Here is a 15162-nt window from a genome sequence, read left to right on the forward strand (position 1 = left end):
TAAAGTTATATTGCATACACTGGTCTGTCCCAACTGTCTTTCTATCTTATGCTGCAGGGGAGAGAAATAGAAAGGAAGCTAGGGACACAGCCCAAGTTACTTCTGGTTGGTATTGTATTGTCCACTCACCCTAGGGTCTTGGTCATCTCTAATATTCACTTCTTCTTCCGGCAGAGGCTGCACAAAAACTTGGTTCCACTGGCCTGCAATATTTCTGAGGAAAAAAGAATTTCCATCAGTCATGTAGGCTCAGTCGCAGTGAACACTAAACTCTCTGGTAATCCTAGTCTGAAGCGAGTTCAACTGTAGTACTTTCACCAGTAACCACAGATATTAATTCAGTGCTGGTCCAGATGGGGCAAAGGGTAGGATAATCTTAACCAAGATGACTAATGACTTATGTACAAGAGCTACATCCTTATTTCTGTTTACTCTGCTGTCCAGTTAACCCATGGATATATCTAGCCAGCTATCTAGATTCTTATCCCAAGCCCATCATTATGATATCATGCTTTGCCCTCCCTTTGTTTTACTGATAAGTATGTAGAGATGGGCTGATTCTGAAACTCTGCCCAGTTAGAATTAATGGCAGATTCATGTGTCTAAAGGGAAGCAGGACACTTGTAACTCATTTTACCCAGGTATTTCAGACCATCCACGGGCCCAGATACAGTGTCTACTTGCCCACCTTCCAAAGGCCAATGAATAAACTAATATCTTTACCCGCTGGTCCTCAAACTCCTCCTACTTGCCCCAGATGAATATGTAAAAGTTGGCAAAAAAGTATGAGGGGGAAGCTGGGAATGGCACAGATGTTCCCTGTGATCTTCTAATCATGCCAGACCTCTGAGTTCTTAACCCTGCTTTCTTTCTATCACAGCTATAATAAAACAGGGTTAAAAACCTAAATAACCTATGTTACAAGGAGAAAGGAGTGGACAGACGCCACGCGCCCTGGGATATTAAGGAAATTAGCTAACAGACAATGAACTATTTCTGAAAAACTGAGCACAAGCGGATCGGAAAGGAAGCAAGTGGAGGGAAGGAAATGTAGGAATGATTTTAGCAAACAGTAATAGTGACCATTGCAATTACTACCCCACAAGGTTAACCAGTAAAACGGGAGGGAGACTCACTGCTCAAAGTTGATGTATTTCACAATAGTCTGATTCTCATCATCGTGCCACAGTGCCCAGATCTCAGCTGGTGTTAAGGCAAAATCAACAAGCGTCTCCTAGGAGAAAAAGATAGCATGGAGACTTGATTAACACACCGAAAATGCAAGTGACGTTTAAAGCTCTCAGGGGGTACAAGTGCATAAACCAGAGAAACATGTAATGTTATTCTGTCACATTCACAGGAGCAAACCCAGATCCTGTTTATTGCTTCTAAAAGTCCCCAAACTTGTATCTGATTTATGGATCTGTACTCTTCTTCCAGCGAGACTCTGCCCACTACTAGTTTTGTACCCCACCTCCCCAAGGAGTGTAGCATTGGCACTCACCTGAGAGGTGAATAGGGAGGATATGTGGTCAAGACTATAGTGGTTACTCTCAGTGCTCACCAGCTGGAAGACACAGAACTGCACACACACGCACAAGGTAAGTCAATGGCTGGAAAAGAGCCATCCTCATTAAGATAAAGATGCTATCAAAGTGACACAGTAAAACTGTTCTACTCAGGCTCTTATCCCACGCCCATCACGGCATTATCCAAGCACCTGATACTGAAGTACTTTGTTTTGAATCTTATGATTGAAAGAACAAGTGCCAAGTAGTGCAAGGCAGCGCATACGATACTAAAATGCAATTGCCTCGCCCAGAGATGCCGCGCACACACACTGACAGCTGTACCACTCCACTCTGAAACCCCAAGCACTCGGACTGGCTAAGAGATCCCAATCCACAGAATGACTATTTGTTCTAAATGATGTAGTGAAGGTGTAAACTCTCTGAGACAGGGACCACCTGTTTGTTCCATGTCTGTACAGCGCCTAGCACAATGGGCCCAGGTCCAGGAGTGGAACTCCTCCATGCCAGCACAATGGATATTAATGCAAAATATAGCACTCAACCCAGGAGCTGCCAAAGTTAAAATGACACATTCAACTAAAGGCATTTGGTGCAGGCAGTAAGGGACCTGCCAATCCATATTCGCCAAGGGCCAAGTTCTGCCTGCAATTACAACAGTGAATGAGTGTGCTAGGTAAACAGTGAGCACAGAAATAATTTAAAATATATTCATCCTTAATTTAAAATAAGGACTGTAACTATAGTTCTAGAGTGTTCACAAAAGGAAACTGGTTGACGGATTGCAGGTGCATTCTGTATATATCTGTCCTCTTCATTTCTGTTCTAGCAAGATATTTAAAAATAAATGCTGCAGCCCTGCCTCATTCACCGTGAACTGAAGCTCAGAAAACTGGGAGCATCCCAATAATTCACGGTCTTTGCCTATAATGGCATCTCTTGAAGGTTCCGGTCATTTTGTACCTGTCCTCGCTTGGGTGCATGCATATAAACACCAAGGTAGAGCCCCAGTGACTGCGAATAGGCCAGCCGCAATCGGTGTCCCGTTCCAGCAGCGAGCCTCAGGTCCTTATTCACAGGCACGAACTCCAGCAGATCGGCTACCATCAGACACATTTGGTCCTGCCCAGAGCAAAGACAGCAGGCAAGCAGCATGAAGGAAGGTTAGGGGTGGAGCTTTTCCACCTCCTGTCCTTTAATATGCAAGTCCAGCAACAGTTCCCCACTTTCTCTCATAACTCACCTTATCCTGGACTAGCTCCAGGTCCATTTTTCCCCTTTATTCTCTCCCGCCCCCACTCCTCCACCTGTTTTCCTTTTCATTGCTTTCCCCTGTGTGTGTGTATGTGTGTCTGTCATTTCTGCTCCCCTAGTTTCTCCTCCTGCCTTCTTCCCTTCACTTACACAAAGGCTACAGCTTGCCCTTGTGGGGGCAGCCGTGTGATGCTTTGGGAGGGAGAGACACGCTCTGGCAGCTGAACTGCCTGTTGCGATTGCAAACACACAAAGCTTGTGCTACTTGTTGGCCTGCAGCCCTATGTATGAGCATCTCCTGTAGCTAGGGACTGCTAGGAAGGAAAGTGGGTTTCAAGAAACTACCCACTGAACTGACAGAAGCATATTTGCAGTGGAGAATCAGAGCAGATCCAGTGTCACGCAGCTTTCCCCACCCCGCGTAGGGCTGCTCTTCTCAATCTGGTTCCCCCTTCCCCAGACTAGGTTAGCATCTCCTCAAGGTGGGGAACCCTGCTTTAACAGCTATGTTACATCTTTGACGCTCCTCAAACACTATTAAGAGATTTCTAGTCTTTTAGACTTGTCTCCCTCGCAGCCTTCTGGGGAGCCATGCATTCAAACACAAGTCTGCACCGACCCATTCTCCGGGTAGGCTGAGGCACTACGCGTGGCCTGTACAACTACCTGAAACACGGTTCATTTGCTTTGCTCTCCTGATCTTGCCTCTTACTGAGCGTGTGCTCCGAAAGCCTGCGCAGTAAAACTACAACCCCAGCCCCACTCAACCATCCAAACTAGCTGAGCGTATGTGGGCTGAGGGAACTGGTACTTGGATATGGTGCTCAGAGTGAGTTGTGTTACACAAGCTGGTGCACTCAGTCAAGCTCTCAAGTTCCTAGACACCGTGGTAAGGCAGTGCAGTAAGCTTGCTAACTTGTTGCCCGCACTGTTACCTGTCCTACATTTGAAGACTTCATTATATCTAGAAATCATACAATTTCCAAGTAAAATATTAATAGGAGTCAAGACGTGACCATTTCTGTGTGTTCCCTGAAATCCTGCTACTCAACGAACTCATGGCCAGTTCATGGAGTACCAGTTTAGCCAAGTCTCAGAATCGCTTCTGGATCAACAGCCCATCCTGTCTCACAGCACCTCGATATCATCCATGTGGTGTGACTAGCCCTGAATCAATCCCATCTGCAAAGCAAATCACAACCCAGAACACACACTCACTTTGTAAGACCACATCCTGAGTTTGTGATCCTGGCAGAGTGCGAATAGGAAGGCATCATGTTCAAGGCAGTGAACGGAGAGGCTAACAGGAAGGTCTGAAGGGCCTTGGTCACCTCTGAAAACACAAGTAGTAATTCAGAATGATTTAATTAAGTATTCACAGTACTGAGGGGAGCGAATCTCTGTGCACACAAGACAGACAGCGAGCTCCTTGTCACAAGGGGCTTACAGCTTAACAGGTGAATAATTACTCAGATTCAAGGTCAGAAGGGACTGTTGTGATCATCTAGTCTGACCTCTTGGATAACACAGGACAGAGAACTTCCCTGAAATAATGCCTGGAGCAGAGCTTTCAGAAATGCATCCAATCTTGATTTTAAAAATGTCAGTGATGGAGAATCCACCACAGCCATTGGCAAATTGTTCCAATGGTTAATTACTCTCACTGTTCAAAATTTACACCTTATTTCCAATCTGAATTTATCTAGCTTCAACTTCCAGTCACTGGATGGTGTTATACCTTTCTCTGCTAGATTGAATAACCCACTATTAAATATTTGTTCCCTATGTAGGTACTTAGACAGTGATCAACTCCCCCCTTAACCTCTCTTTGGTAAGCTAATAGATTGAGCTCCTTGTGTCTATCACTATAAGGCAGGTTTTCCAATCACTTAATCATTCTCGTGGCTCTTCTCTGCCCCTCTCCAATTTATCAACATCCTTCTTGAAGTGCTGGACACAGGATTCTAGCAGCAGTCACACCAGTGTCAAATACAGAGGTAAAATAACCTCTCTACTCCTACGCGAGATTCCCCTAATTATGCATCCAAGGATCGCATTGGGCCTTTTGGCCACAGAGTTGCACTGAGAGCTCATGTTCAGCTGATTATCAATCCCTCCAAGAAAAAAAAAAAATCTATCCTGGGAAGCAATGACTCTGAAAAAGAGTCTCCCATCCTAAGCGTGGCCGACATTCTTTGTTCCTAGACGTATACATTTACATTTAGCCATATTAAAAAAAACGTATTATTTGCTTGTACCCAGTTTACCAAGAGATCCAGTTTGCTCTGTATCAGTGACCTGTCCTCTTCAAATTTTTGTGTCACCTGAAAACTTTCAGTGATGATTTTATGTTTTCTTCCAGTGTTATAGGGTAAAGCCAAGAAGTGATCCCTGCAGGACCCCATTAGAAACACACCTGTTTGATGAGTCCCTATCAGTTAGCTAGCTTTTAATCCATTTAATTGTGCCATGTTAATTTTATATCACTGTAGCTTTTTAATCAAAATGTCATGTAATGCTGTCAGACCACAGGAAGAGAGAGTGCAAACTGAGGACAGTAACAAGTTACTTAGAACATTTAAACACATCTCTCCTCAAAAAGTCACCTGAACTTGCCGATTACCACCCCGTTTCTAGCTGTCCCCCTTTGGTGAAGATCACAAGGACGCATGCAGGCTAACACCACATACGTTTCAGGAATCCTTGACGTAGGAAAGTTTTACTAGTTGTACTGACAATCTCCCCATGTGGGGAAACACTTATTCTGACAGAAGAGCATCTTATTAGTTCAGCTTAAATCCCTTCCTAAAGCAACAAGCTAAACTGAGAAGAGGCATTCTTATGTCAGAAGGAGACTGTCCTCATAGGGGATTATGTCCATATAAAACGGTATCGTTTCAGCTCACGCATAAGGCTATACCACTAAAGAACTTTCCCTTGTAGACCAGGCCCTGGATCCATTCAATTAAGCTTCATGGCACAGAGACCGCGCTGATGGCAATAGACAGGTAACAAGTTCTTGTTAGTCCTTTCAGATCTAACGGATGCCTTCGACACTGTTTAACATGAGGTGCTGCAGACTGGACTGCGAGAGCTGGCAGGAATAGGTGTGGCCACACTAGAGCCTTTGTGAGAGAACCCAAAGGACTGGAAGATGCAATCTCTCTTCCAGCACAAGAACTCTCACTTGTGATCCCATAGAGCTTATGACACTCCTCTTGTTCAAAAGAATGTAGGCAGAAGCCAGCAGCAGAGTGGGGAATATCCAGTTTATTGCACTGAATGCAGCATGTATGATTACCTGCCTTGCGGCCAGGTGGCGTACGTGTGCATCAGTGTAAGGAACTCATGGCCCTCAGAGACCGATTATGGTTTCTTGAGACCACAGTGACCGAACTGGAGATAAGAGAGACACAGAGGTACATAGATGAGACTTTGCAAAACACAGCAGGGTAGTCCCACCTCCCATCTGACAGTTTCTGTGCTGTTGAGGAGGATGAAAGTCTCGGGGGAGGAGATCATCAAACTAGAGCAGAGGGACCCTCCCTCCAGATGATGGCATGGTACCCTCTCACACTGAAGATACCTCTCCGGAGGAGGGGATCCCAGTTATTAGGAAGAGACAGATAATATAGGCCAGGTCTACACACTGGAGGTGGGGGGGGGTGGGGAGAGATATCAATCGAAGTTACGCAACTTCAGCTACGTGAATAACATCTTCACCGCGGCAGGTCGACTGCTGCCACTCCTCCATCAACTCTGCCTGCACCTCTCACCGAGCTGGAGTACAGGAGTTGACGGGCGAGTGCTCGGGGGTCAATTTATCGCGTCTAGACTACATGCGATAAATCGACCCTCGCTGGATCGATCGCTGCTCGCCGATCCGGCCGGTAGCAAAGACATACCCATAGATAGCCAGGTTTGTGATGATCAGGAGAACCTCATGGTGAATTATCTGCCAGGTGCAAAGGCTGTGGATTTTTCTAGACATTTAGATAGATGTATGTACAGTGCTTGGGGGGAGCTGATGGTCAGGCTACATGTAGGTACCAGTGACATAAGGAAAGGTAGGCGAGAGGTCCTGGAGGTGAAATTTAGGCTGGAAGGTAAGAGATTAAAGTTCAGTACCTCCATGGTGCTTTATCTGAAATGCTTCCAGTTCCACATGCAGGGCCAATTAGACAGGCAGAACTGTAGAGTCTCAATGCATGGATGAGATGATGGTGTAGGGAGGAGGGTTTAGGTTTATTAGGAACTGGGGAACCTTTTGGGAAAGGAGGAGGCTATACAGGAAGGATGGGTTCCAGCTAAACCAAAATGGAACCAGATTGCTAACATGTCAAATTGAAAAGGTCACAGAGGAGTTTTTAAACTAAGGGGTGGGAGAAAGCAGATGGGTGCAGAGGAGCACATGGTTCTGACAGACACATCCCTTAGGGGAGGATCTATTAACAGGGATTCTCTATATCCTAGAAAAGAGGGAAGGATAAAAGCAGATAAAGTACAGGTAGGAACTAAAGAGAAACAGTCAAATAAAAAGGAGTCCCATTCAAGTACATCACATGAAGACAAACAACTAAAAAGTGACAAATTTTATAAGTGCTTGTATACAGATGTTAGAAGTCTAAATAATAAGATTGGTGAACTTGAGTGCCTGGTATTAAATGAGGACATTGATATAAGAGGATAATCAATGGGAGACGTTAATACCTGGGTACAAAATATACAAGAATGACAGAGTGGGGTCTGCTGGTGGGGGGGGAGAGGCACTGAACGAAAGAATAGGTCAAATATAGTAAAAAAATTAAATGAATCAAACTGTATCATAGAATCTCTATGGATAGAAACTCCATGCTTGAATAATAAGAGTGTAGCAGTACGGATATACTACTGACCACCTGACTAGGATGGTGATTGTGAAATACTCAGGGAGATGAGAAAGGCTAGAAGAATAGAAAACTAAATAATAATGGGGGATTTCAGCTATCCCCATATTGACCGTCACCTCAGGATGGGATGCAGAGATAAAGTTTCTAGACACCATTAACGGTGGGCTCTAAATTAACTCTTACGACCAAGAAAGCTCTTAGAGTCATTGTGGGTAGTTCTTTGAAAATATCTGCTCATTGTACAGCAGGAGTCTAAAAAGCTAACAGAATGTTAGCAACCATTAAAAGATAGATAAGATGCCATTAAATATCATAATACCACTAAATCGTATGCCCACACCTTGAATACTGCATGCAGTTCTGGTTGCCCCATCTCAGAGAAAGGCAATGGAAATGATTACGGGTATGGAACAGCTTCCGTACTAAGAGAGAGATTAAAAAGACTGGAAAGAGATGACTGGGGGGGAATATGATAAAGCTCTATAAAATGACTGATATGGAGAAAGTGAATAAGAAAGTGTTATTTACTTCTTCAAATAACACAAGAACTAGGGGTCACCCAATGAAATTAATAGGCAGCAGGTTTAAAACAAACAAGGAAGTATTTCTTCACACAACACAGTCAACCTGTGGAACTCGTTGCCAGGGGATGTTGTGAAGGCCAAAACTATAACTGGTTCAAAAAAGAATCAGGAGTTCATGGAGAATAGGTCCATCAGTAGCTAGTGCATGTCCCTAAGCCTGACTGCCAGAAGCTGAGACTGGACAACAGGGGATGGATCACTTGATAACTGCCCTGTTCTGTTCGTGCCCTTTGAAGCATCTGCCAGTGGCCACTGTTGGAAGACAGGATACCGGGCTAGATGGACCTTTGGTCTGACCCAGTATGGACAGTCTTATGTTCTTATGAAAGTCAAGGCAGGAGGAAGCATTTTGAAGTGGTCAGATCCATATTGGCTCCCTAAATTATGGGGAGCTTCCCAATGGGTGTCAAAATAATCTGAGGTTTTATGGGCTTGTCCCCATTTTCAGATGCCCATAGAGTAGCAGTGGCTAGGAACACCTTGTCTTGTCTTCAGCTACCCAAGAGATGTCACCTATTATGCACAAATATGGACCACGGTGATCCATGCATCTATCACCATTAGATTTCTGGGAAGAGAGCATACGCGTCATCCTTAATCGCACTGGCTGCCAACCCACTCCTAGGTAAAAGTCCAGGGGCCAGTTACTAAACGCAACATATTCATGGAGATCTCAGCCACGCAGATCCAGAGGCAGCACAGTAAAATGGACTAAGCCAGCTCCTCACTCCTGATCCCAATTTTGTCACTGTGACTCGCTGTGTGGCCTACAGCAAGTTCCTAACCTCTTTTTAAAAGTGCTATTTACATGCTGAGAACTACCCCTGCAGTGTGCTTGTCTACCTTTGAATTTATCTGAATACAATCCATGTGCTTCCATGCAGGGGGTTAAAAGAGACAGTCCTGTGTGTCACATGACAACACTAACCTGATAGCAGTTGGCATCCAACCTGTAAGCAAACGTTGCATCACAGAGCTCTGCTTCAGCTCCACAACTGAAACTATCCCTGAAAAAAATGAAAATGAAACTGCTGAGCAATGTGCAGAATATCATTTGCTGCTTCAACAGGCATGAATTATCAAGCATTTTGAGAGTCGGATTACAATAAGCACCCAAGACAAAGTCAAGCTCAACTGAAGCCCAAAACTGAAATAGGAAAGGATGCTGCAGGTCAGGACTGAGAGGCATTGACAAAGCCATGAGCGGGAGTAAACTATATCCAGACCAGTATTAATATAATCATGGCCATCCTTCACTACGTGTCACCTTCTTATACCAGCATGAACTGGCTGGTTTTGCATAGGCAGGACAATCGGTGAAGGTGTGAGAAACACTCCCAGCTTTATAAATACATACTTATGATTACATACTCTACTCTCAACTCTTACCATGCACATCATGAGGAGGTAGCTTGAGGACAAATATTCCTCCTGAAGCAGACGGCAGAGCAAAGAGAGCCTCCCCATCACTGCTAAGCCAAGCTGCTGAAGCAGTGGAATTAGAGGCCAGTCCAGGAATGGAGGGGATCATGTGGTAGTTTGAAGGGTCTCTAAAATTAACTTTTCCAATATCTGTAAATACAGACTGCATCTGGCCCTCTGTTATCAGCTCCTGTTAGAGAGAGAGAGAAAAGAGTCCAGGTCCCAAGAACACACAGAACTGTTACACTAGAGATATAAGAAAGGAACTGCCGGAGGAATGACAAATGCATAATCTCCACTACTCCTGGCTTTTACTTACTGAGAAAAGATCTTTTGATGCAAGTTCTCTGGTCACCTAAATTTGGCTCTTTCCCTCATTTTTAGCTGGCAAAGGTTGACCATTTAAGAGTGGATCTCAAAGTGTAAGTGGATTAGATAACTGATTCATTGGTGGACCTACTCTCCCTCCCAGATACATGCCAGGATCTTGATAACACTACCACATTCCTGCACAAGTGCTTTGCATCCCACAAAATAATTGGAGGATCACACACTTCATGGCTTATGTTGGCCCAGCCATACACCCAGCTGGGCCCCTCACCCCGCCTCTGGAGAGCCTGTCCATGGCCAAAGTTGAGAGGCAAGGGACTCACTAACCCTAACCCAAATGTCATAATTAACTCTGAAGTCACTGCCTCACGCCCCTGTATCCAGAGTGACTCTGCTCCCCTCCCACAGGCCTCTGTGAAGTAACTGTCTCACCTCTGCATCATGAGTGATCAAATGGGGATTTTAGTGAAAATTGGGCTTTTCCAGTTTTCCATTCTCACCAAAATTAATAGGGTTCTGCCCTTTGATGTCTAGAACACCCCCAGCACTTTTGGAATTGATCATATGCGGTTTTCAAAAATTATCAAATTTCAGACTGAAATAAGGCAGACATTTTTATCAGGGAGAGTAATTAACCACTGGAACAATTTATCAAGCTTGTGATTGATTCTCCATCACTGGCAAGTTTTCAATCAAGACTGGATGTTTTTCTAAAAGCTCTGCTCTAGGAATTATTTTGGGGAAGTTCTCTGGCCTGTGTTATCCAGGGGGTCAGACAAGATGACCATAATGGTCCCTTCTGGTCTTAGAATCTGGGGCATTTCTGTCTCTGAGTATAGCACAGGGCCTCACTTCACTTGGCCAATGATTTGGGATCATTTAGTTTGGGAACTAAGAATATGTATCATCTCTCTAAAGGAGTCTCAACCAGAAAAATTTGGGAATCACAGATGCATAAGTGACTACGTACATGGAGTCTTTGGGATTTAAAGCGAGACACCCTGAGCTTGCACTCCTGCTCTACAGCTCTTGAAATGGTAATGGTCACAGATTTCAAACAACTTAGGCCCCAATGTTCAAGTTCCCATGGATTTGGGTGCCTAACTTCCTAGGATTCTCTGAAAATCCTCATCTTAGTATTCAAAAAGCAAATTAGCACAGACATATATTTCATATGTACATGCAATATTCAGTGTAGTATATGCACCACTATTTCAGCAGGGTTGTATACTAAAAAAATGCTCTAAACTAGTTTTTAAAAATACAAAAAATGCTAGGTGGAGAAACTACAGGTTTCAGATCACTTTCCATCAAAGCTTGTTCCAATGATCCATGCCACAGCTATGTTTATGCCAACACCAATCTTTGATTCTAAAAGGTAGTTTGTAGCTAGTTTATTATAATTTTCTTGAAACAATCTCAAAGTACAGTTATTTCCACCCAGACTACTTACACTCCTGTACATGCGAGCAGGGTGTGGCAGTACCAGACGGTGCACAGTCTGATTGGTCACAATCAAGATGACAACGAGATTCTGTGTCTCACACACATGCACTCCTCCAGGTAAGAGGCTACAGTTCTGGATTTTGAGTCGAATGGCATTATTCAGGAGGTTTATATCCAGAGACTCCTCCACCAGCTCCAAAGTGTCTCCAGAAGTGGTCCTGAAAAAAGTTAAAAAGCTTTTTACGTTGACAATTGTGAGACCTCTGAGATCGGCAGTGATCAACACAACACAGGTTTAGACTCACAGGGCAGGTCTACACTGGAGTGGCACCATGGCACCACTGCAGCGCTTCAGTGAAGATGCTACCTACCCAATAGGAGGACTTCTCCAATTCAGGTAGGTACTTCACCTCCCAGGGAGACAGTAGCTAGGTTGATAGGACCTAGTGCTGTCTACACTAAGGGTAGTGTCAGTGTAATTGCATTGCTCAGGGGTATGGATCTGTCACACCCCTGAACGACATAGTTATACTGACCTAGTTTCCTAGTGTCAACCTGGTCATAGACTCTGCAGCAGGCAGACAAAAGTATCCTGTTACAGGGAGCCATGGGCTTGTTCCCACTAACTATTACTCGGGATTGCCATGCAGCAGTTCATCCCGTTCAGCAAAACACTTGGGCATGTCTTCAAATCCGATCCATTGACTTTAAGCGGACACCTTGCACTGAACTGGCATCGCTATTCCCCCCCACCCCGCAGGGGAAGAGCAGCCCGAGACACCTGCCTCCCCCTAGCCCAGGGAGCGATACCTGCCCAGCGGCAATACTCACCATGGGGCAGGCAATACGCACCACGGGGCAACATGGGGTGTGCCTGGCAGAGTGCCCGATACCCATGCGCTCTCCCCCACCACTTACCAGTGGATGAAGCGGTTCCTGGTGACTGACACCAGCTGGGCGCTCTCCTGGTAGCAGAACCCGCCAGCGCTGTCCGCATAGCGCCCGGCTCCGGGGCCTGCGCTGGCACCTGCGGGGAAGGGAAGGGGCAAGTGTGGGCAAGGCGGGGATCTGGGATGGGGGACGGGGCAGCCCTCAGGGTGGGCTGGTGCAGGGGCAGCCCGGCGGGGGGGGGGGGGAGAGGTGTCGCGGGAACTGTGGGGGCCAGGCGGGGGGGGGGGGAATCCCGGGAGGAGGGAGGCCAGGCAGAGGGGGGGTGTCCCAGGGGCGGGGCCAGGCGGGGGGTGTCCCGGGAGGAGGGAGACCAGGCGGGGGGGTCCCAGGGGCGGGGCCAGGCGGGGGGGGGTGTCCCAGGGGCGGGGCAGGGAAGGCCAGGCGGGGGGAGGGGCAGGGGTCCCGGTACCTGGCGGGCTCAGCGCGAGCTCCCGGACCCGGCGGCGCGGGCCGCGCTCGGCCCCGCTCAGCTCCAGGCAGCTCCGCTCGGCCAGCGCCGCCGCCATTTTCCCTTCCCGCGCGCCGCGCGGCCCCACGGGAAGCCGGGGACGGGACTGAGGCGCAAGGGGGCGGGGCCACGACCCCCAGCGCGGAAGCGGCCCAAGAACGCTCGCGCTCCAGCTGGTGCGTCCGGCCAATGGCGCGCGCGCGGCGTCCCCGGGCTGGAGCCGCGCGCCGGGACCCCCACGTGGTTGCACCAAAGTCATCGGCCCAGCGCTGCCCGCGGGCCAGTCCGGGCACGTGGCAGCCCTTGCACCCGGCCGGGAGGGTCCCTTTTTTTGATCAAGGTCCAAATTTCTTGATCAAGGTTTAACCAAGGGCGACGCGCCAGAGAAACAGTTGTCAGGCCGCAGTACCAGTAATGACGAGGATGAGCAAATACAGAGATGTCACAGTCACACCAAAGGCACGTGGTGGGCTGGCTTTGGCCTGCAGTCACCTCTTGACTACCGCTGCCTTGCATGGGGAGGGAGGTGACTTGCAGAGGCACGAAGGGTCAAGTGCTGCCCCCGCCCTGCCAGCAGCCTGGGCCAGAGCCTCTTCCAGCCTCGCTGCCTGGGCTACCCTCTGCCCGGGCTCAGCTTCTGAGGCCAACTGCCAAGCGAGCCCTCCAGGTCGGCTCCTGTCCCCAGGAGCTGAGCCTGGGCATGGAGCAGGCTGCTGCGGCTTCCCCTCCCCAGCCGGGCTGCAGGTTCTCAGGCAGCTGGGCATGCTAGGGGCGGGGGGCTCCGACTTCCTCAGCCGCTGGCCTGGAAGCCAAGCCCTGGGCGGGAGGCAGCCTGCTCCTGCCACAGCCAGGCACTTTCCCAGGCAGCATCCTGGAGTGGCTCTGTCCCGCTCCCTGCCAGGCTCTGGCTGCCAGAGACCCCCACATACACACACAGGTAAGGTAAGGCGGGGAGAGCATAGCCCAGGTTGGAGGGGAGGAGACACGTGGGGAAGTCACATGTCCTACCCATCACCTAATATGTGGGGGCACCAGTCATTTATTGTGCAAAATAGCTGGCTGAAGCACATTTAGGTTTGCCAACTTTCTAATTGCACAAAACCGAACACCCTAGCCCCATCCCTTCTCTGAAGCCCCCCCCACTCATAGGTGCCCTCCACCCCTGCCCCACCCTTGCCCCGTCTCCATTCCAACCCCTGCCCCAAAGACTCCACCCCCCGCCCCTATTGGACCCCTCCCCAAATCCCTGCTCCAGCCCCGCCTCTACTCCCGAGCGCACCGCGTTCCCCCTCCTCCCTTCCAGCGCTTGCTGCTGTGAAACAGCTGTTTCGCGGCACAAGTGCTGGGAGCCAGGAGGAAAAAGCGGGTACGCAGTGCACTCAGGGGAGGAGGCCGGAGCGGAGGCGGAGGTGAGTTGAGGCAGGGGGGGTGGAGTGGGGAGCTGCCGGTGTGTGGAGCTGCCATACGAAATCGGCGCCTATACCCGCACTCACTCCATTCCCCATCCCCCCGTCACTCACTTTCACTGGGGATGAGGGGTTTGGGGTGCAGGAGGGGGCTCTGGGCTGGAGCCAAGGGGTTTGGAGTGTGGGAGCAGGTTCAGGGCTGGGGCAGCGGGTTGGGGTGCAGGAGGGGGCGTGAGGTCCAGGCTCCAGGAAGGAGATTGGGTGCGGGAGAGGCCTCAGGGCTGGGGTTGGGGTGCAGGAGGGGATGTGGGCTTCAGGAGGGAGGTTGAATGCAGGAGGGAACTCAGCGCTGGGGCAGGGCATTGGGTGCAGGCTCTGGGAGGGAGTTAGGGTGTGGGAAGGGGTTCCAACTTGGGGCTGGGGTGCAGGCTCCAGCGAGGAGGCGCTTACCTCAGGCAGCTCCTGGTTGGCGGCACAGCAGGGCTAAGGCAGGCTCCCTGCCTGCCTTGGTTCTGTGCGGCTCCCAGAAGCGGCAGGCATGTCCAGCCCAGCTCCTAGGTTCAGGAGTGGCAGGTGGCTCCATGCCCACAGGCGCCACCCCCATAGCTCCCATTGACCCCGGTTCCCGGCCAATGGGAGCTGCAGAGCCGGCGCTCGGGGCAGGGTCAGCACACACAGCTTTCCTGATCGCCTCTGCACCTAGTGGCCGCAGGGACAAGCCAGCAGCTTTTGGGAACCGTGCAGAGCCACGGTAGGCTGGGATCCTGCCTCAGCCCTGCAGCACAGCCGACCGGACTTTTAACGGCCCAGTCAGCAGTGCTGACCAGAGCTGCCAGGGTCCCTTTTCGACTGGGCGTTCCCCAAGCACAATCAAGTGAGCTCTCCTGGGCAGCCAAGGCCTCT

At 48.9% G+C, this 15162-nt stretch overlaps 1 protein-coding gene across 2 annotated transcripts in view; it reads right to left on the bottom strand.

Moving 5' to 3' along the window:
* NUP160 (nucleoporin 160) overlaps positions 1-13015 on the bottom strand; it is a 54832-nt gene extending 41817 nt beyond the window's left edge. The window contains exons 1-10 of one of the 2 annotated variants that reach the window (XM_008171696.4): positions 12815-13015; positions 12373-12481; positions 11462-11672; positions 9646-9868; positions 9185-9263; positions 4002-4116; positions 2493-2651; positions 1505-1582; positions 1137-1234; positions 130-214 (exon numbers count right to left, since the gene is read on the bottom strand). In XM_008171696.4, the coding sequence (XP_008169918.2) occupies positions 130-214; positions 1137-1234; positions 1505-1582; positions 2493-2651; positions 4002-4116; positions 9185-9263; positions 9646-9868; positions 11462-11672; positions 12373-12481; positions 12815-12911 (1254 nt within the window). In that variant the 5' untranslated portion in view covers positions 12912-13015. The remainder of the gene's footprint in view (positions 1-129; positions 215-1136; positions 1235-1504; positions 1583-2492; positions 2652-4001; positions 4117-9184; positions 9264-9645; positions 9869-11461; positions 11673-12372; positions 12482-12814) is intronic. The other variant, XM_008171695.4, reaches the window with a different exon arrangement.
* Between the last annotated feature and the right edge of the window lie 2147 nt (positions 13016-15162).

The sequence above is a fragment of the Chrysemys picta genome, chromosome 4 (assembly GCF_011386835.1).
Source record: "Chrysemys picta bellii isolate R12L10 chromosome 4, ASM1138683v2, whole genome shotgun sequence".
Classification (NCBI taxonomy): domain Eukaryota; kingdom Metazoa; phylum Chordata; order Testudines; family Emydidae; genus Chrysemys; species Chrysemys picta.